The 21,963-nt window shown below is 42.9% G+C and overlaps 1 protein-coding gene across 3 annotated transcripts in view; it reads right to left on the bottom strand.

The window, feature by feature from the left end:
• Atad2 (ATPase family AAA domain containing 2) overlaps nucleotides 1-7,108 on the bottom strand; it is a 47,214-nt gene extending 40,106 nt beyond the window's left edge. For 2 of the 3 annotated variants that reach the window (XM_048358780.1, XM_048358781.1), the window contains exons 1-2: nucleotides 6,826-7,108; nucleotides 2,086-2,234 (exon numbers count right to left, since the gene is read on the bottom strand). In XM_048358780.1, coding sequence (XP_048214737.1) covers nucleotides 2,086-2,234; nucleotides 6,826-6,999 — 323 coding nt within the window. In that variant the 5' untranslated portion in view covers nucleotides 7,000-7,108. Of the gene's footprint in view, nucleotides 1-2,085; nucleotides 2,235-6,201; nucleotides 6,336-6,825 lie in introns of those variants that run through there. The other variant, XM_048358782.1, reaches the window with a different exon arrangement.
• Between the last annotated feature and the right edge of the window lie 14,855 nt (nucleotides 7,109-21,963).

The following is a 21,963-nucleotide window of genomic DNA, read 5'->3' as shown; positions in this document are numbered from 1 at the left end:
TACATGCATGTATGAAAATAGAATAAACTTACTGAAACTGTTTTAATGGGGGTGAAACAGAATAGAATAAAGGGAGTGAGGTTGATCAGAATACTCTCTGTGTTTGGAAATGTCACAATGAAATCCCTCTAATAAAAAAATATATACATATAAGCTGAGATCAGATCCCAGTTTGAGGCCATTCCAGGTAGACAAATTATTTCCAATTAAATCATCTCCCATTAACCAGCTCAAGTGGCAGAATGGCAGCTATTATAGGGAGATGATAGAAGAAGAAAGCTGAGGGGCTGGGGATATAGCCTAGTGGCAAGAGTGCCTGCCTCGGGAGGCCCTAGGTTCGATTCCCCAGCACCACATATACAGAAAACGGCCAGAAGCGGCGCTGTGGCTCAAGAGGCAGAGTGCTAGCCTTGAGCAAGAAGAAGCCAGGGACAGTGTTCAGGCCCTGAGTCCAAGGCCCAGGACTGGCCAAAAAAAAAAAAAAAAAGCTGAGCAAGGAGTATGAAGCCACAAATTAAAGCTGTAGTGCCAGCACCAAAAAATAGATAAAAATAATCCATATGTACACACACAAAAAAACATAAGGCTAATTAGATAGCAGGGGGAGAAAAAAAACTAACCCAGAACTCAGAAATGTAATGAACATAACTTCACTTTATCTAGAAAATATACCTTACAAAAATAAGAACCAGGCCTAGAGCTGATGGCTCACGCCTCTAATTCTGACGATCCAGAAGGCTGAGATCTGAGGAGTGTGGTTCAAAGTCAGCCCAGGCAGAAAAGTCCCTGTAAGACTTCACTAAGTAACCTCTCAAAGTGGCTCAAAGTACTAGCCTTGAGCAAAAAAGAGCTCAGGGACAGCCCACAGGCCTAGGTCAAGCCTCATGACCCATTTAAAAAAACCACATAAAATAAACAAAAACCTTGTGGGTTTTTCGGGGTGCCTATACTAGGGCTTTGCACTCTTCACTTGGCCTTTTTGCTCAAGGCTAGCAAGCTTGAGACACATTTCTATTCCCAGCTTTTCTATGGTTAATTAGAGATAAGTCTCTCAAATCTGTCTGGGCTGGCTACAAGCCTTGACTCTCAAATCTCAGTCTCTCAAGTAGCTAGGATTATAGGTACGAATGACCAGCAACTACTAAGAACCAAATTCTATGTAAGAGTTGTAGGATTCTTGTTTTCTAAGTCATTACCTATAATTCACTAAAGAGAAGACAATGTAAAAACAAGTACTTCGGGGCTGGGGATATAGCCTAGTGGCAAGAGTGCCTGCCTCGGATACACGAGGCCCTAGGTTCGATTCCCCAGCACCACATATACAGAAAACAGCCAGAAGCGGCGCTGTGGCTCAAGTGGCAGAGTGCTAGCCTTGAGCGGGAAGAAGCCAGGGACAGTGCTCAGGCCCTGAGTCCAAGGCCCAAGACTGGCCAAAAAAAACAAAAAAACAAGTACTTCACCAAATTTTATTCTAATTAGGGCACCATTCATGTTAATGGGCCAAAATGAGGGTTAACCAAACTCCAGTTCCATGAAGGTGAGCAAATTACTTAACCAGCTAATATTGATTCCTACCGCATCAAGATGGGACTTAGGCCACCTGTCAGAGTTCTGGAGAAAAGCAATTTAAATGTGTACAAAGTATCTAGTTCCATTAGGCTAATTAAGAGCACATTCTATTCCCTTTGTGAAAACTGCTTTACAAGCCCAATAAATACAAAGAAATTCACAAATGACTCAGAATTAACAAAGAATGTGATAGCAATCTGAAATACAACTACTATTTTGAACAAATGCTTTGAATAGACAATGAAGTAGAACCACATTAGTACAAACAAGTTGCAGACCTCAAAACTTTCCTTTTGAAGAACTGATACTGCTTCAACCTTTTCAGCTCTACTCATATGTACTACAAATAAACATGATTGTGTATGTAATTCAATTTAGTAACATTTATTGAAATGGCAATTTTATTTCAAATAAGTTAAAATTTTACAACACTGAAATCTTGATAATCAGTGAAAAATACATTAAAAATTAAACACAAAAATTAAATATAAACTCTTAATTCTGAGTTAGCATTACCTTGTAAAATGCCTGCCATGGGTATACTTGTCCGTTATTTCCATATTTTTATCAAAACCAGAGTCTGAAGAAGTCTGTGCATTTTTTCTCAAAGACCTTAAAGAACGTGTCTGGTGGTAGGTTTCAACTTCCTTAACTGAAGACCCATCCTTCAAGAAAAATTAAGAAAGACAGATATCTAAGTTTTTCTTCAGCTAATCCCCCCCCATAACTCCCTATAAGTTTTCCAATTTTGAGTTAATAATAATTTTTTAGTACAGATCATCTTGCATTTCCCCAAGAAACAGTTGATATCCAAAATATGTCATGATACACAAATGCTAGTAATGTCTATGAAATAGCTGTAATAAGTAGTATAGAATGACATTTTTAATCCCTGATATCCCACTATCCCATAATCAGACTGGCTTTTACTCAATCTGCTTCACTTTGTTTGGGGCAAAATAACTGATTAGTTCACAAGAAAAATAAGGTTACTTATACCAAGAGGATTTGTCTAAAATTTAGCTGGGCATTCCATAAAATATTAAACGATTTCACCTCTTTTATCCATGTACCAGAACCTCTCTTCTTGCTTGCCTTTTTCTTTTTTTTTTGGTCTGTCATGGGGCTTGAACTCAGTGCTCTTCAGCTCAGGGCTAGCGCTCTAACACTTCGAGCCACAGTGTCACTTCTGGTTTTCTGGTGGCTAACTGGAAATAAGACGCTCACAGACGGGGGCTGGGAATATGGCCTAGTGGCAAGAGCGCTTGCCTTGTATACATGAAGCCCTGGGTTCAATTCCCCAGCACCACATATACAGAAAATGGCCAGAAGTGGCGCTGTGGCTCAAGTGGCAGAGTGCTAGCCTTGAGCAAAAAAGAAGCCAGGGACAGTGCTCAGGCCCTGAGTCCAAGGCCCAGGACTGGCAAAAAAAAAAAGGTCTCATAGGCTTTGAACTGTGATCCTCATATCTCAGCCTCCTGAGTAGCTAGGATTACAGGCCCGTGCCCAGCTTTGCTTGGCCTTTTCAAGGTTGGAACTCAAAGCACTTGAGTCATGCCCCCAGTTCCAGCTTTAATTGGAGGTAAGAGTCTCTCCTTGAGCTGGGATCCTCCTGAGTAGCTAGGGTTACAGGGGTGAACCACCAGCACCCTGAGCAAGATATATAATTTTTTTAAACAAATACCTGTATCTCCTACCAGTATTCTGTATTTTAAGGGAATATATTTCTCAGATTCTCAACTTGCACATTCTTTTTCATTTCCCCCATTCAAACTCGGGAATGCATCAGGGCATTAAAAATCTTCACAAAAACAAAGAAGGTTGGGACATAGCTAAAACAGTAGTGTGTCTGTGGAGGAAGTACAAGGCCCAAGTTCAAATCTCACCCAGTACAACAACAAAAGCTAGAGAAAAATATGGATGTAAGGTATTAGGAAACTAAATGACTAAGCAATATGTCAAGTCATTTCACTAGTGAAAAGGTGAAGACCTAGCTGAGATTTGAGGATCATTGTTCAAAGCCAGACCATGTAGAAAAGTAGGAGGCTCCAATTAAGCACCAAGAAGTTGGACATGGAGGTGTGGCTCAAGTGGTAGAGCACTACTTTTGAGCAAAAAGGCTCAAGGACAGCGCCCAGACACAGTACCCAGGACAGAAACACAAGCACAGGCATAGGCGTACGTGTGCGCACATACACAATATTGTGATCACTCAATAAAATAAAAGGGATTTACTATAATGACCCAGCCTATTATGATATCACTTGTAGATATATATATATATATATATATATAAATCCAAAGAAGAGAAAGCAGCTAAGTTCACAGCACAATAATATTCCCAATAGCCAGAATCTCACAAACCTGGTGCAGACTAATAAAACATACAAAATATATATATGGGCTGGGAATATGGTCTAGTGGTAAAGTGCTCACCTCGTATACATGAAGCCCTGGGTTCAATTCCTCAGCACCACATATATAGAAAAAGCTGGAAGTGGCGCTGTGGCTCAAGTGGTAGAGTGCTAGCCTTGAGCAAAAAAAAGCCAAGGACAGTGCCCAGGCCCTGAGTTCAAGCCCCAAGACTGGCAAAAACAAAACAAAACAAAAACACATGCTGCAACATCATTGGACTTTGGAGATACTGGATTAAGTCATAAAAATATAAACATCACAAGATTGCTCCTAAAAGAGATTACTGAATAACCAAATGCAGAGGAAAGAAGTACAATAGTACTTGCCAAGGTCTGGGGGAAAGAATAACAGGGAGTCACACTGTTCAATGTTTTAGAAGATTACAAGTTTTAGAAATTGACAGCAGTGATCATTACAGAACAATGCTAATTTACTTAATGCTACAGAATTGTACTTAGAACAGCAAATGTATGTCATGTCTACTTTGCTATAATCAGAAAGTAAATATTCCAGGGGATAACAAAGATTTTCCATAGGAAAGAAGAAAGGGAAGACTATAAAATTGAGAAAAGATTCCTTAGAAACCTAGAAGTTACTACTCTTTTAAGTGGCATGAAAGAATTATTGATTTGCATTGAGTGGCTGAAGTACATCCTCCCTAAATAAGGACTAAGCAGCAAAATAAAAAACCCAAAAGGGGCCTGGGAATATGGCCTAGAGGCAAGAGTGCTTGCCTCCTATACATGAAGCCCTAGGTTCAATTCCTCAGCAACACATATACAGAAAAGGCCAGAAGTGGCGCTGTGGCTCAAGTGGCAGAGTGCTAGCCTTGAGCAAAAAGAAGCCAGGGACAGTCAGGCCCTGAAGCCAAGCACTGGGACTGGCAATAAATAAATAAATAAAATAAAGAAAAACAAACAAAAAAAACCCCAAAAGGCTCTCCTCAACAGTGAATAGAGAAAAATGTTTCTTGAGAGTTCTCACTATAGAAATGGCAACAAGTATCAATAAACTCTCAAAAACTACTGATAGAACATTTTTGAACCCAAGATATATTAAATTATGGTTATGTTCATTACACAATATATCATTATCTAAATGTCTTTGTTATTGTTTTGCCAGTCCTGGGTCTTGAACTCAGGGCCTAAGCACTGTCCTTGGCTTCTTTTTGATCAAGGCTAGCACTCTGCCACTTGAGCCACAGTGCTACTTCTGGCCGTTTTCTGTACATGTGGTACTGAGGAATCGAACCCTGGGCTTCATATATATGAGAGAAGCACTCTTGCCACTAGTCCATATTCCCAGCCCCACAATATATCATTATGAACATATATGATCTAGCATCATCCTGAAAACAGTATCCAATAAACTATTGAATTTGATTTTTCTGAACACAGGTTAAGAGATCAAGTAACCTGAGAAAGGCTTATAGCTTTCCCCAGATCACTGTCATCTGATTGACAAAAAGTGAGAAAATTAGCTATCATTTTAATTCATAGCCACATTTCAATGATCCAAAAGATTATAGTTTAACTCATTTTCCATGAAGGAAGAATATAAACCAACACAGGGTATCTAAGAGAAACTAACTTTGGATGGAGATCTTTTTATTTTATTTTTTGACAATCCTGGGGTGTGGACTCAGGGCCTGAGCACAACTGTCCCTGACCTCTTTTTGCTCAAGGCTAGCACTCTACCACTTGAGCCACAGCGTCACTTCTGGCCATTTTCTATATATGTGGTGCTGGGGAATAGAACCCTGGGCTTCATGTATACAAGACAAGCACTCTTGCCACTAGGCCATATCCCCAGCCCTGGATGGAGATCTTTATACAAGACCTTAATACAAGAATCTGAACCTGTCTATGCTCTGTCACCAAGATGCCTCCCCTTAGCCTCTTATTCAACTTCCACTCGTGCCCAGCCTCTCCAACAATTTCTGAACGCTGTGCCCAACCAACATCTAAGCCTTTCAGCAGTGAGGCTGTGAGTAGTAGGTAGATGGTAGTCTTTCTCCCTCAGCCGTTAGTTCTGTGTATGGAAAATCCCACCCGTAGGCGAGATCTGATCGAAGCATTTCTTTCCGGAGGACTCCACACCTCTGCAAACTTCCCCTATAGACAGTGTACACTGTAGTGTAAAGTAGTTAACAGAAAAATCGAGACGTGGGGGCGACTGATGGACGTGCCAATTTTAGATCTACCACGTACTGGTTACCTTTTGGAGTCTGTTTCAGAGATACCGTCAGGAAGCCTTCTCAAAGGCCTACTACGAAGCCTCAAAGAAGGGAGGGTTCAGGAAACGCTGAGCCTCTTCCTGACACATTATGCAACCTGGTTGGTAACAGGCGCTGCGCTCCCATGACGGAGCCCCTTTGGGATCGTGTAAGTGAAAGTTATACCCTCAGTCCCCGTGGTCTCTCCAACGCTCAGCTCGCTGGCAGAGAAGGCAGTCAGGCAAACAGGGTGGTGGCACCTCACAGACCCGGGGGGAGCCTCGGGCCGGAGCCGAGCCGCGGAGGAGGAGGGGTGGGGGGGTGGGGCAGCCCAAACATCCACGGCGCGGCCCCAACACAGCTGAGCGCTGGCGGGCTTCGGCTTCCTCTTGCGTAAAGAAAAGTAGGAGGTGACCAAGTACTCAGTCCTCTCCCGCCGGCGCCACCGCCGCCGCCCGACCCACAGCCCCTCCATCTTACCCGCCCGTCCCCGACCGCACTCCTCCCTGCACATGCGCCGCACGCGCCAATTCTCCCCGGGTCCAGTCAATCCCCGGCCCCCAGTCCCCTCTCCCTCCCCCCGTCCCAGGGTCCCGGGGGGGTCCCCGCTCCAGCCCGGTACTCACGCCCGCTGCGGCGACGGCGGCAGTGACGGCGGATTTCTCCGCGGCGGTGGCCGAGCGGAGCCGCCTTCGTCTGCTAAAGTCCAGGCTGAGGAACTCGCTGGACAGGTCTAAAGAGTCCGTGGCCGAGGAGGCCGAGTGGTTGTGCAGTTCCATGCTGCTGCGGAGAACCACCATGGTGTCGGGCTGCAGGTTCGGACGGCCGCGAACCGAGAGCTCGAACACCAGTGACTCCGGCGCTTCCGCGCTTCAAATTCTGGCGCCACAAGCCCCGCGGCTGGCGGTCTTGGTGTGGGAGCCTGGAATCCCTCCGCCACAGGCCCCGCCCACTCCCCCCCCCCCCCCCACTTCAGACGGACAGGCTCAAAACTCTCCTCCGATCTGAAGAGCAAAAGAGACCGTGCCGAAGTGAACAGGAACACACGCACGCGGACGGGGTCAAGGAGCTGAGTAGATCTTGGGCGACGAACGCCGATTTTCTTTTTCCTTATAGAGTTCCGGCTCGCTTCACTCGGCGGAGGGAGATGGCGGGAGCGTTGCGAAGTTCTGTTTGGAATTTTGGCGCGTGGACGCAAAGGGCGGGGCACGGAAGGGGCGGGACGAGAAAGGGGAGGGGGGAAAAGGAGGGAGAAGAGCTGCCCGCTCTGATTGGCTGGCGGCTCTTCCCTGTTTCCCTCCTCTCCTCCCCGCACCTGCGTGCATTTTCCCGCCATCCAGGATTCAAATACAAAATGTCTTGCCCTTGACTCTAGGGAAAATAAAGCACTCAGGCCTTCGGCTTCGCGCTTTAGGAGGGTTTTTGTTGTTGCTTTTGATGGCTTAACTACAATTAGCTTACTTTCAGAAAAAAAAAAAAGAAAAGAAAGCAAAGTGCCGGGTGCTGGTGGCTCAAGTCTGTAATCCTAGCGACTCAGGAGGCTGAGGATGGGGGATTCAAAGACAGCCCGAAGCAGCAAAGTCTGTGAGACTCTTAGCTCCAATTAACTACCTGAAAACTAGAAGTAGAGCTCTGTGTGTGTGTGTGTGTGTGTGTGTGTGTGTGTGTGTGTCAGAGCCCTAGCCTTGAGCAAGAGACGCTCTGGGACAGAGCCCAGGCCCAGAGTTCAAGCCCCAGAACCTGCAATACACACACACACACATCACAAAAACAAAGTGAGCTCAAAGGGAACCAATAAAGCACACGATAGTTAATGCTGCAGTTTCTGCTCGCCCAGATCAGTTTCTGATCTTGAAAGACTTATTCACACCTGTTGAGATCCCAATTTCCTCATCTGAGACCTAGTAATTATTACACTTCCTTACCGTGCCCACACTTGCTGAATGCTAGATGACAGGGTCCTAGACTAGAATGAAACAGACAAGAACATGCCAGAAGATCAGAATGGGAGAGGAAGCCTAGTCAAGCAGAAACAAAAGCTACTTATTGATTTGGGCAAAGTACAGTTTATTAGTTCAACATGTGTTAAATATTTATTTAGCATCTATCATGGGCTAGGCATTATTCTAAGCCTTGGAGTGCTGCTTAATTGTGTGCAGCAAAGATGAAAGAGAACAAAAAATACCTAATAGAACATAAACTCTGTTGGAAAGAGAATGTAAATATGCTAAGTTCAGTTAATAAGCTTCTTTGAAAGTAGCATTTAGCTGGCACCAGTGGCTCATGCCTGTAATCCTAGCTACTCAAGAGTGTGAGATTTGAGAATTGCTGTTGGATGCCAGCCTGGACAAGAAAAGCCTGTGAGACTCTTATCTCAGATCAACCACTGACAAGAGATGAACCTGTTGCTTAAGTGGTAGAACATTAGCTTTGGGTGTGTGTGTGTGGGGGGGTGAAATACAGAGAAAGAGGAGGCAGAGGACAGACTCAAACAATTTTCTCACTTATTCTCTCATAACATTTTTAAACATTAAAAATTACTGGGCCTGGTATGGTGGCTCTCATCTGAAATTCTAGCTACTTGGGAGGCAGAGATCAGTAGTGGCAAAAGGTTCGAGAGATTCTGTCCCCCATCTCTGCCAATAAAAGCTGAGTATAGTAGCACCTGCTTGTCTTCCCAGCTATGTGAGAAGTATAGATAGGAGGACCATAGTCCAGGCAGCAAAGGCACTGATTTCAAACCCTAATATGTCCTCCTGCAAAATGTAAATACAGATATCCACATTTCTCTTTCAGAGAGAGATACCTAGATAACCATATCTATCTCGACTCTATATCTATATGTATATATCATACTGGCTTTAGCCTTAGGTTGAATGTGACTGCCAAAAAGATATGCCCAAATATAAATCACAGTACCTGTGAATATGATCTGATTTTGAAAAGGACTAGTTGCGAATGTAATCAAGACCTTGAGATAAGATTATCCTGGTTTAGAATAAGCCCTGAATCCAATGACTGGTGTTCTTATAGAGAAAGGTGAAATATTTCACATACACAGACTTATAGTAGTTGGATACAGATAGTCAGATGGGTCATCTTAGCCACTCAGAGGCTGAGATCTTAGACTTTTGGTTTGAAGCCAGCCTGTACATACAAATACCAGAAACTCATCTCCAATTACCCAACAAACATCTGGAACTGAAGGTGTGGCTCAAGTGGTAGAGTGTCAGCCAAGAGCAAAAGAGCCAATCAAGGGCATGAAGTCCAGAGTTGAAGCCTTAGAGCCAGCATAAACCAGAGGGGGGTGGGGCAGTGAAAGTAACAATACGAAGATAAAGGCAGAGATTGCAGTCATGTGCTCATAAACCAAGAAATATCACCAATACTACCACAATCACAGAAACTAGGACAAAAGTATAGTTCCTCAGAAACATCAGAAGGAACTAACCTGGCCCATTGAACTGTGAGAGGAAAAAATTGTTTTCGTTTATTTACTTACTTATATATTCAGGCAATCCTAGGGCTTGAACTCTGGGCCTGCACTCTGTTCCTGAGCCTCTTTGTGTTTAAGGTTAGCACTCTACCTCTTTTTTTTTTTTTTTGGCCAGTCCTAGGCCGTGAACTCAGGGCCTGAGCACTGTCCCTGGCTTCTTTTTTGCTCAAGGCTAGCACTCTGCCACTTGAGCCACAGCGCCACTTCTGGCCATTTTCTGTATATGTGGTGCTGAGGAATCGAGCCCAGGGCCTCATGTATAGGAGGCAAGCACTCTTGCCACTAGGCCATATTCCCAGCCCCAGCACTCTACTTCTTGAGCCACAGCCACTTCCTGCTTTTTCTGTGTATGTGGTACTGAGGTATTGAACCCAGGGCTTCATGCATGCTAGGCAAGCACTCTACCACTAAGCCACACATTCCCAGCCCCGCTTCTTGCTTTTTCTGAGCAGTTTTTTCTGAGTCTCATGGACTTTCCTGCCCAGTCTGGTTTTGAACTACAACCCTCAGATCTCAGCCTCCTGAGTAGCTAGGATTACAGGCATAGGCCACCAGTGGCAGCAGGCAAAAACAAAACAAAACAAAAAACACAGCCAGCTTGTGGAAGTCTGTCTGGTAATCCTAAGAAAAGGAAACAATTGGTATAGTATGGGCCTTTTTCTAGTCGTTGCTATTCAGAATGAAAATGACTTCTTTAGAATGAGAAGAAGCACTAGAACCAAAAGGGGCTTTTGCCTACAACCCCTGGCTGATTCAGAAAACATCCTGGTATTCTCACTTTCTGTGGGACAGAAATGAGGCTTAGCTAAGAGCTAATCATAACTCCATTACCTCACTTGGGATGAGGTCATAGGTAAGCCCCTTTCTGCATTTGGTAGCAATGTTAGAAAGTAAACATCAGTTTGAACAGGAATTTCTTGCAGAGGTTGTAACGGGACCTTAGTGAAATCTGATGCCTGAACAAATTGATTTCTCACAAAAGAGGAAAAACCACTAGTCTCAAGGAGGTAGAAGAGGTCATAGTTAATGTTGGCTAGTTTTAGCCAACTTAAATTTACTTACTTGAAAAATAAGGGAAGGTATTTTTTTTGTGCTTTTTTTTTTAGGCTTTTATTTCTGTTTCTGTTTCTTTTTCTTTTTTTGCTAGTCTTAGGGCTTGAACTCAAGGCCAGGGCACTGTCCCTGAGCTTCTTTTGCTCAAGACTAGCACTCTACCACTTGAGCCACAGTACCCCTTCCAGCCTTTTCTGTTTATGTGGTACTGAGAAATCGAATCCAGGGCTTCATACATGCTAACTAGGCAAGCACTCTATCATTAAGCCACATTCCCAGCCCACCTGTTCCCTTTTTTAAAAAATGGTGCTGGGAATTGAACCCAGGGCCTCACATAAACTAGGCAACCATCCAACTATTGCGCTCCATTCTTAGGTCTCTTTTCTGCATTTAAGCAGAAACCTTTCCTGGGAGACTTTCTTTCTTTCTTTCTTTTTTTTTTTTTGTCAGTCCTGGGGCTTGAACTCAGGGCCTGAGCACTGTCCCTGGCTTCTTTTTGGTCAAAGCTAGCACTCTGCACTTGAGCCACAGCGCCAATTCTGGCCATTATCTACATATGTGGTGCTGGGGAATTGAACCCAGGGCTTCATGTATGGAAGGCAAGCACTCTTGCCACTAGGCCATATTCCCAGCCCTCTTTCTTTTTCTTTCTTTCTTTCTTTCTTTCTTTCTTTCCTTCTTTTTCTTTTCTTTTCTTTATTTTTATTTTTTTGCCACTCCTGGGCCTTGGACTCAGGGCCTGAGCACCATCCCTGGCTTCTTTTTGCTCAAAGCTAGCCCTCTACCACTTGAGCCACAGCGCCACTTCTGGCTGCTTTCTATATATGTGGTGCTGGGGAATCGAACCCAGGGCTTCATGTATATGAGGAAAGCACTCTTGCTACTAGGCCATATTCCCAGCCCCTGGGAGACTTTCTTTATATTCACTTATTTGTTTTTTATGCTGGTATTGGAGCTTGAACTCAGGGCCTTGAACTCTTACTCAGCTTTCTCACTTGAACCACATCTCCAGCCAGACATCTGCTGTTTACTTGTAAACAGTCTTAATTAAAGACTGTTCTGTCTAGGCTGATTTTGAACCGTGGTCCTCCAGGTCTCAGCCTCCTGAGTAGCCAGGATGACAGTTATGAGCCACCTGTGCCCAGCTGGGAGATTGTCTTTTTGGGTGGATTTCAGTTATATAGGGCCTAGCCTTTTCTTACAGAAGTCCTTCGAAGGCATTTTCTTCATTTTACTGGTAATCTTACAACTAGGGATCAGGCCTGTTATTTTTGGCTCAGTCATAGGAGACATTTATTGCCTCTTGAAGGAGTAGCCTAAAGATGTAGGGATAGCCTGCCTGTGGCTCATGCCTGTAATCCTAGCTACTCAGGAGGCTGAGATCTGAGGATCGGACAGAGCCAGCCTGGGCAGAAAAGTCCCCATGAGACTCTTATCTCTAATTAACCACTCAAAAATCGGAAGTGGCACTGTGGCTCAAATGGTAGAGCACTACCCTTGAGCACAAAGAGGCTTGGGGACACTGCCCAGACCCTGAGTTCAAGCCCCAGAATCAGCTAAAAATAAAAAAAGATGTAGGGATAGAGATTATTCATGGTGGCAAAATAGAGTGTACAGAGGTAATGATATTAATAGTGGCATATTAACTAGATTATTCTTAGATTCTAGGAACATTATTTCAGTATAACTGAGAGAGTAGTTAGGACCTAGGATCCCTGGACAGTATCTTGTCCCAGCAAATTAAAACCAGATTTAAAAAAAAGAGTAATTGTTATTGAAATCACTTTGTATAACTACTTAAAGATAATTTTTAAATGAAGTAAACAAAAGACATCATTTCAGAACATCTTACCTCTCTCTATGCCTATCTTTTTCTAGGAATTAGCAACCAATCAGAATGTTAGTGTTACCTTCCAAAACACCTAATTATAATAGAAGCAACCAATCAGAACATAGCTCAGGGTATAAGAATTCTAGACTCAGCAACAGAGGCATAGAAAATCACTTGGGTGGCAACTAATGAAGACAACACACAATGGACAGACAGAGTAGCCAGATACCTTTGAGCAAGATACTTTTCTTCTAGAAAAAGTTCTACTGTCCCTCTACTGTCCTGGATGTTGTTGCCTGAGTCAGCTTGGATCATGATCTTCCTATTATGCCTCTGGAGTAGCTAGGATGACAGACAGGTACCACCATGCCCAGCTTTTTATTGATTTAGGTAGGGTCACATAAACATTTTGCCAGGCCTGTCCTGGAACCACAATCCTCTTGATCTCCACCTCCTAAGTATCTAGGATCACAAGCATGAACCATAGTGACTGGCTTGGAAATTATCTCTTTAACGAAATACTAGTGAAATAAATAGTAGTGGAAATAGTAATGAAATAGTAGTGAAATAGTAGTGGAAATAGTAGTGAAATAAGTGCAAATTAAAATCACCATGGGAGAACTGGGAATGTGGCTTACTGGTGGAGGGCTTGCTTTGCATGCAGGAAGTCCTGGGTTTGATTCCTCAGCACCACATAAACAGAAAGAGCAAGAAGTGGCGCTGTGGCTCAAGAGGTAGAGTGCTAGCCCTGAGCAAAAAGAAGCCAGGGACAGTGCTCAGGCCCTGAGACCAAGACCCAGGACTGGCAACACACACACACACACACACACACACACACACACACACACACACACAAAAAAAACCTATAAACTCACCATGGGAACTTGGAGTATTAGTTAGTTTGTCTTGCCTTTTTTGTTTTTAAATAAAAATCTTTAATGCAGAATTAAGTAATGGAGGGCTGGGGATATGGCCTAGTGGCAAGAGTGCTTGCCTCGTATACATGAGGCCCTGGGTTCAATTCCCCAGCACCACCTATACAGAAAACGGCCAGAAGTGGCGCTGTGGCTCAAGTGGCAGAGTGCTAGCCTTGAGCAAAAAGAAGCCAGGGACAGTGCCCAGGCCCTGAGTCCAAGCCCCAGGACTGGCCAAAACAAAACAAAACAAACAAACAAAAAACAACAGAATTAAGTAATGGATACATTTCTTGAAGTATTAAGACTCCTAGATAAGGTTGAAAATTTTTGGTTCAATAATGTCACTTTCAGGACTCCATCCTAAAGTAGGCCTAGGTGTGAACCAAGATTAATATGCAGTTGGATATAGTGGCTTAAGCTTGTAAACCTAGCTACTTGGAAGGCGGGTATAGGGGAGTCATGGTTCAAGGCCTAATCAGGCATAAAAATTTTGGAGATTTCATCTTAACCAATGGCTGGATGATGTAGTGGTGTATGCCTGTCATTCCAACAACAAAGGGAAGCCCAAATAGATGGATCACAGTTCAGATTATCCTGGGCTTAAAGCAAGAACTTATTGAAAAAAAATAACCAATAGAAACTGGAGACCGGTGGCTAACACCTGTAATCCTAGCTACTTGTGTGTCTGAGATCTTAGGATTGCCCCTTGATGCCAGCCTAGGTAGAAAATTCTGTGAGATTCTTATCTCTAACTGGCAAAAAAGCGGGAATTAGAGGCATGGCTCATGAAGTAGAGTTCCAGCCTTGAGTGAAAAAGCCAAGTGAGAGCTTGAGGCCCTAAGTTCAAGTCCTATTACTGGAACAACAACAACAAAAAATATAAAAGTAGGTTGACAGAGGGGTTCAAGGGTATAATACCTGCTTAATACGAGCTGGGAAACAGAAAGGGAGTCAGAGGGACCCTGTAAAACATATAGCCCTGGAGGAAAAACCCCCAGGGACTCTCCTGAAGTTTCCAAAACTTGCTAAAACAGTGCCACTAAGCTGTGTCATCAAACCTTCATTCAATGCATGAGCCCTTTTTTGGGGGGAAGGGGGGACACTTCATATCCAAATTGTAACAATACAGAATTTGAAAACAAAGTAAATATCCAACCTCAGGGGAAAATTAAGTAAACAATAGTTTACCTAAGGTCAGCAACTTAGGTTAATAATGACACCGTTTTTATAAGTATTTTAATTTTTAACCTTTCTTACATGTAAAAACATACAAGCAGCCATGGAAGTTGTTGGGTAGAGTCATGATCTGGGATTGCTAGAAGGAAAAGAAGGCTTGTCTTTCTACTGAGGTTAGTAGTCCTGGGAAATATGAACTTGGGAATTTGGGGCTGTCAGTACTTCCTCTGCCATTGGGAGCTGTGCAAAGCTGACCTCAGTGTGAATCCAAGCATGGAGAAGCAGAGAGAGACATAATGAGAGAGGCATGTATGCATATACTTGGTCCTGGCCCTGATCTCTTGAGATCCTGCTGCCCTACTGTAGTTGCCCATTAGATTTCAGCATCCTTCTTGTTAGAGGATGCCATTCCCACCTCTCTGCCTTGACTTTGAACTTCACGGTCTTGAGGAATACAGGGCAAGCTCGCTGCTTTGGGTGAATTAGGATGTACTGTGCTCTCCTGGAGGGTTAGACAGAAGGGCCAATGGAGAGATGAATGCGGTTGAAGTACTTCATAGGGGTGTATGGAAACAGAACAATGAAACCACTGAAATTGTTTTAAGAAAACGAGGAGGGATAAAGAAAAATGATTGATAAGGAAATGTCCCAATGAAACCCCTTTCATGGGCATAACACATGCTAATGAAAAATCTTTTATAAAAAAAGATATGCTTGAAAAGACCTAAGATGGGGCTTCGTTGTGAAACTATGTTTATCTGTACCTGCATCTGCAGGGGTAAGGGACTTGTAAACCAGAAAGATCTCATGTAAATATCTTTCACTGCTTGATTCCCTTGCTGAGATGGTTTTGCAATGTAGGTGAAGCCTGGATTTGCTCATTATGTGTAGCCTAAGGAAAAGGGTGCGCAACTTCCCTTGGCTGACTACCTTAATTTCTACCCTCATGGGGCCCCTAATAATACTTTTGCTTGTGCTTACTATTGGGCCCTGTATAATTAACAAACTTATTGCCTTTGTAAAAGATAGAGTTAATGCTGTTTAATTAATGGCATTGCGGGCCCAATACCAACCTGTATGCTAAGGTAAAGAAACATCTTATAAACCAACTCAAAGGAACCCATGATTGGTTTCCAAGGCTCATAAAAGAAATGGGGGAAAATGAAAAGACCTAAGTGACTCCATCTTAAAAATCTAAGCTTGCTGTCCCCTAAATCAGGAGGTTTACACAGAAAGCCTGCACAAAACATTTTTTGAGAAAAACTGCTGAATGTCTCAAACGGAGCATGTATGTGTTAGATATAAACAGAGATTGAAGTTTAACTTTGGGAACACGGTTTAGCCCTCTGCTAACAAAGTTTAACTATAGCCCTCTGCCAACAGAGTTAACTATGGCCCTCTGCTAACAAAGTTAACTATAGATCAAATTAGCCTATTTCCCTCTGCTTGCTTAGTGTGATGTATTGCTAGTCAAACATATGTCTGACTGTGTGGAAGTTTCCCCAGATTGCTTAAGAGTTGTTTGCTTCATGATATAAAAAGACTGCTAGATTGTGACTCGGGGCCTCTGAGCGTCATCAGCGGAGGTCCCAGCTAGCTCGCAATAAACGCCTCTTTGCTGTTTACATCGGTCTTGGTCTCTGGTGGTCTTTTCGGGGGTCCTGAACTCGAGCAAAACAATGCTCTGAGCCATAATCCTTTTCTAATAATCACCTAATTCCTCAAAAAAAAATTCTAAAAATAAATAAATAAATAAATAAATTCTACAAGGGTTTATGCCAGTCATCATTTACTTATTTGTTTACTTTGTGGTCTTGGGGATTGAATTTCATCCTTGCTAGGCAAGTGCTTTACCACTTAAATCATGTCCTCAGTCCTTTTTCTTTTCCTGTTTTTGTTTTTTTTTAACTCCTTGCTTTGAAATTTTATCCCCTCCCCCCCCCTTTTTTTTGCCAGTCCTGGGGCTTGAACTTAGGGGTCTGGGCACTGTCTCTGAACTTCTTTTTGCTCAAGGCTAGCACTTTACCACTTAAGCCACAGTGCTACTTCTACCTTTTTCTGTTTATGTGGTTCTGAGGAATCGAACCCAGGGCTTCATGCATGTGGCAAGCACTCTACCACTAAGCCACATTCCCAGCCATTCTGCCCTTTTAAAAAAATCAAGTGTTTTTCTTTTTTGTTTTATTGTTATTGTAAAGGTGATTTACAGAGGAGTTGACAGTTATATAAGTTAGGTAATGAGTATATTTCTTTTTTTTTTTTTTTTGGCCAGTCCTGGGCCTTGGACTCAGGGCCTGAGCACTGTCCCTGGCTTCTTCCTGCTCAAGGCTAGCACTCTGCCACTTAAGCCACAGCGCCGCTTCTGGCCGTTTTCTGTATATGTGGTGCTGGGGAATCGAACCTAGGGCCTCGTGTATCCGAGGCAGGCACTCTTGCCACTAGGCTATATCCCCAGCCCCTACTGGTTGTTTTTTAGAAAGCGTTTCCAGCTAACTTTGGGCAGACAGACCTGGAACTTGAGTCCTTCTATGTCTCTGTCCAAGTAGCTAAGATTTCAGGAGGGCACCTCCATATCTATCTTATTCATTTATCCTCCACTTTAAAAAGAAATAATAAATTATGCTGGGCACTGGAGGCTCACCCTTGTAATCTTGGCTACTCAGGTGACTGAGATCTGAGGATCATGGCTCAAAGCCAGTGTGGGCAGGGAAGTCTATGATACTCTTCAATTACTCACAAAAATTTAGAAGTAGAGGCGTAGCTCAAGTGGTAGAGTGCTAGCCTTGAGCCAAAAAACTAAGGGACAGCTGGGTGTCAGTGGCTCACTCCTGTAATCCTATCTACTCAGGAAGCTGAGATCTTAGGATCACAGTTCAAAGCTAGCCCGGGGAAGGAAAGTCCATGAGGCTCTTATCTGGAGGTAACTGGAAGTGGTGCTGCGGCTCAAAGTGGTAGAGCAAAAGCTCAGAGAGAGCACTGGAGCCGTGAGTTCAAGCCCTGTGACTACCACTACCACCACCAAAACCCCACAAAAAACAAAAAAACTAAGGGGCAGTGCTTAAGCCCTGAGTTTAAGCCTGAGTACTGGTACAAAGACATATAAACACAGAGACAGACAGACAGACAGACAGACAAACAGATACACATCATCATCATCATCATCATCAACAAAAACAACAACTACAAATGATCGTGGGAAAAGACATCACACTCATTTTAGAATATATATATATATATATATTCCTGTTTGTGAAACTGAAGACAGCAAGTAGTCCTTTGTTAAATGTCTTTTCTCTAAACCCTTGCTCTTCAACCCCCTAATTTCATTGGATACTGACTTTTTCATGTGCATCTCTTGTTTCTCCCTAATCCAGATCATTGGCATTTGTAGGTCACAATCTGATTTAAGTTAGTTTGCTTGATATGGGGTCTCCATAAGTAGCTCAGCCTGGTAACCTTTTTTTTTTTTTTTTGCCAGTCCTGGGCCTTGGACTCAGGGCCTGAGCACTGTCCCTGGCTTCTTCCCGCTCAAGGCTAGCACTCTGCCACTTGAGCCACAGCGCCACTTCTGGCCGTTTTCTGTATATGTGGTGCTGGGGAATCGAACCCAGGGCCTCATGTATACGAAGCAAGCGCTCTTGCCACTAGGCCATATCCCCAGCCCCTCTTTTTTTTTTTTAATGTAGCACTTTGAATAGTTTTTATTTTATAGCTATAGTAAGTAGGTCAGAAATCCTGTAATATTTCTCTGACAACTTTCTTAATGATAATCATCAAATCTCAGTGATGCTTACAAAAAAATAAGAGTGTTTTTCCTAGAAAGGAGATATATTAATCCCTTTATTTTTGCTTTTTAAATTTTTTTTTAAGGATTGTTAATATCCTGAAAGAATGAAGAGCAATGTGATCCAGAGCATTATTCTGGCTACTTAGATCTCAGAGTACAGTCCAATGCAATGGATTTTTCTATACAAAACCAATGATATTATCAAGCAAACAACTAATTAAACATAAAGACTATAAGTATAACCTTTTGTCATCTTACTTAGTTTGAACTAATCAAGTTACTAACTAAACTTCTGAAGGTAAATAAGGCTTTTGTTGTCTTTTAAATACTAGTACTAAGCCTGTAGTTATTAATGTCACTTTGATAACAGGTAAGTTTTTTTTAAAATAAGCTTTGGGGCTGGGGATATAGCCTAGTGGCAAGAGTGCCTGCCTCGGATACACGAGGCCCTAGGTTCAATTCCCCAGCACCACATATACAGAAAACGGCCAGAAGCGGCGCTGTGGCTCAAGTGGCGGAGTGCTAGCCTTGAGCGGGAAGAAGCCAGGGACAGTGCTCAGGCCCTGAGTCCAAGGCCCAGGACTGGCCAAAAAAAAAAAAAGCTTTGTTTCTTGTAAGTTTTCCTGCAGTCTTTCTCCTTTTTGTTTTTTTTTTGCCAGCCCTGGGTTTGGACTCAGGGCCTGAGCACTGTCCCTGGCTTCTTTTTGCTCAAGGCTAGCACTTTGCCACTTGAGCCACAGTGCCACTTCTGGCCGTTTTCTGTATATGTGGTGCTGGGGAATCGAACCCAGGGCTTCATGTATACCAGGCAAGCACTCTTGCCACTATCAGCCTGGTAACTTCTGATCCTTCTGCCTCATCCTCCCTAGTGCTGGGATAACAGGCATACACCAGCAGGCCTGGATCAGAATCTGGTTCTTAACGCCTCCTACTTCTCTAATTCCATATCCTTTGATAGTCTCTAGTATAGAATTACATGTATTTTTTATGATCTATTTTTTTCCAATTTTAAAAATAACTACTGCTGATAAGAAAAAGTTTAGAAGCATAATGAATGTACAGTATGGTAGACATTGCTGGCTTTCTCAACATTTCATTCTCCCTTTTTTCCTTGAGACTCAAATTAGCTAAACTTCCCCCCCCCCCAAAAAAAAAAGAAAGTTCTATGTTTTCCATTCTTCCTAACCCCTGAGTGGGATCTTGTCAGAATCATGTGGCCAGTGGGATGTGAGCAGAAGTGATGTAAAAGTTTTGCATAAATTTCTCCCTCTTCTCTCTCTCCAGCTTTTGCTGGACTGAATGCAAACAGCAGATATGCCATTGTCAACCATGCCAACCAGGGCAAGATTCAGTATGGCCTTACTACAAAATACTAGGAGCCTGGCGTTGTAAAGATGCCATATCAGCACTGATGTTTATGCTCAGGCTATTAATACATTCATATCTCATTTATGTCACTATTTTTTTGTTTCTTTATTACAGCAACCTCATCTGTAGCCTACTCACCCCCAATTCATTCAAGAAAGAATTATACCAGTCACAATGCCTGTATTCTGCTCACAGAGCTCTATAATGAAAATGATCCTAATTGTAAAACTAAGCAGTTGTCAGTTTTATGGAGTACTGAGCACTCTTGGCACACACAGTGAAATCTCTGTCTTACAGGACTTGACCAACAAATATGGCTTTTAGGAACATATGGCTAAAAAGATGATTTAGGATGGCCTTAGCCTCCTATTATAATGCCTGCCCAACAGGGATGGGAGGGGGTAAGTGGGAGAAAAAAGCAAAGGAAGGGGTAACATTGTCCAAAAGAGAAATGTATATATTAACTTCAATTGTGAAACGGTAGGCCCTCTGTACAATGCCTCAATAATAACAATAAAATTATTAACAAAAAATTCCTGCCCAAGAAAGGTAAACACTGCCAGGAGAATTTCCTATTGGTTCTTGCCAACACCTAATGATAGAGTCCTGTTTCTTAGAAAATTTATTTAAAATTGCGTAGAAGTGTCCCTGTGCATCTTCTATAATCCAGGAATATCTCTTAAGGAACCTAGAACCATTCTTTTAAATGTAGTCATCAGATAGGGCCTCATTTTTCAGCCTCTGTAGGCCGATTATTTCAGAAATCGTGGTGGCTAATGTTATTAGGTGCCAGCACTTATTCTCAGTGCTTTAAATATACACATTCATTGCTTGTAGCAATCCTAGTGAGGTAGGTTGTATGATCATTAGATACATTTTATTGATGAAAATGAGGCACAAGGGTGTGATGTAACTCTACCCAAGGCCACACAGCTAGTAAGTGGTAGAGTCTACTTGGTTTGGCCCCCAAGTCCTATAGTAGCTTGAGACCAACCATAAAATCAGAAAGGACAGTAGATTAAACAGAGAAAGTTAAAAAGAATTACCATAATGAGCCAGAGCTAGTGGCTCAGTGGTGTTAAGATTCTTTCCTTCCTTCCTTCCTTCCTTCCTTCCTTCCTTCCTTCCTTCCTTCCTTCCTTCCTTCCTTCCTTCCTTCCTTCCTTCCTTTTTAATTTTTGCCAGCCCTGGGGCTTGAACTCAGGGCCTGGGCGCTGTCCCTGAGCTTGTTCTGCTCAAGGCTAGCACTCTACCACTTGAGCCACAGCACAACTTCTGGCTTATTCCGTTTATGTGGTGTTGAAGAATCAAAGCCAAGGCTTCATGCATGTTAGCAAGCCCTCTACTGCTAAGCCACATTCCCAGCCATGAGATTCTTAACAACAATGAAAAGCTTAAAAAACAAAACAAAAAACAACAGAGCAAAGTCCACTTCCTTGCCTAGGCAGAGAGTGAGTTTTTAATCTCAAAAGAACCAGAGCAGCTGGGAATATGGCCTAGAGGCAAGAGTGCTTGCCTCATATACATGAAGCCCTGGGTTCAATTCCCCAGCACTACATATACAGTAAACGTCCAGAAGTGGCGCTGTGGCTCAAGTGGCAGTGTGCTAGACTTGAGCAAAAAGGAAGCCAGGAATGGTGCTCAGGCCCTGAGTTCAAGCCCCAGGACTGGCAACTAAATAAATAAGTTAAAAAAAAAAAAAGGACCAGAGCACAAATGGGCTGGAGTTGCGGTTCATTGGTAGAACACCTGCTTAGTATGCATTACGCCTAGAGTTTCATACCTGGTACTTTGGTACTGCCAACTCCCCCACTCCCCCCCAAAAAATTGACCATGACAAAAGGATAACTTAGTTTATCCAAAGGCTAAGGAAGAGTACTCAAGGAAGGAAAAACTTGAGCCGAGTTCATACTCCCTTGATCAAGGGTGTATTTGGACATAGATGAGTCTTTAACAACCTGACTGTTGGTGGTCTAATTGTTTTATAAAACAATGGAAGAACTGCCGTTTTTATAACGGGCAGCTATGTGTTCATTGCAAGCACAGACAGTTCAAAAGGTTATGAAGTGTCAAGTCAAAGTTCTCAATATCATTTATTCCCTTTCAGAATGCCAGCAAACAAATGATCAACGCAAA

This window comes from Perognathus longimembris, chromosome 12 (genome assembly GCF_023159225.1).
Source record: "Perognathus longimembris pacificus isolate PPM17 chromosome 12, ASM2315922v1, whole genome shotgun sequence".
NCBI lineage: Eukaryota > Metazoa > Chordata > Mammalia > Rodentia > Heteromyidae > Perognathus > Perognathus longimembris.
This window is presented reverse-complemented; position numbering and strand designations above follow the sequence as displayed.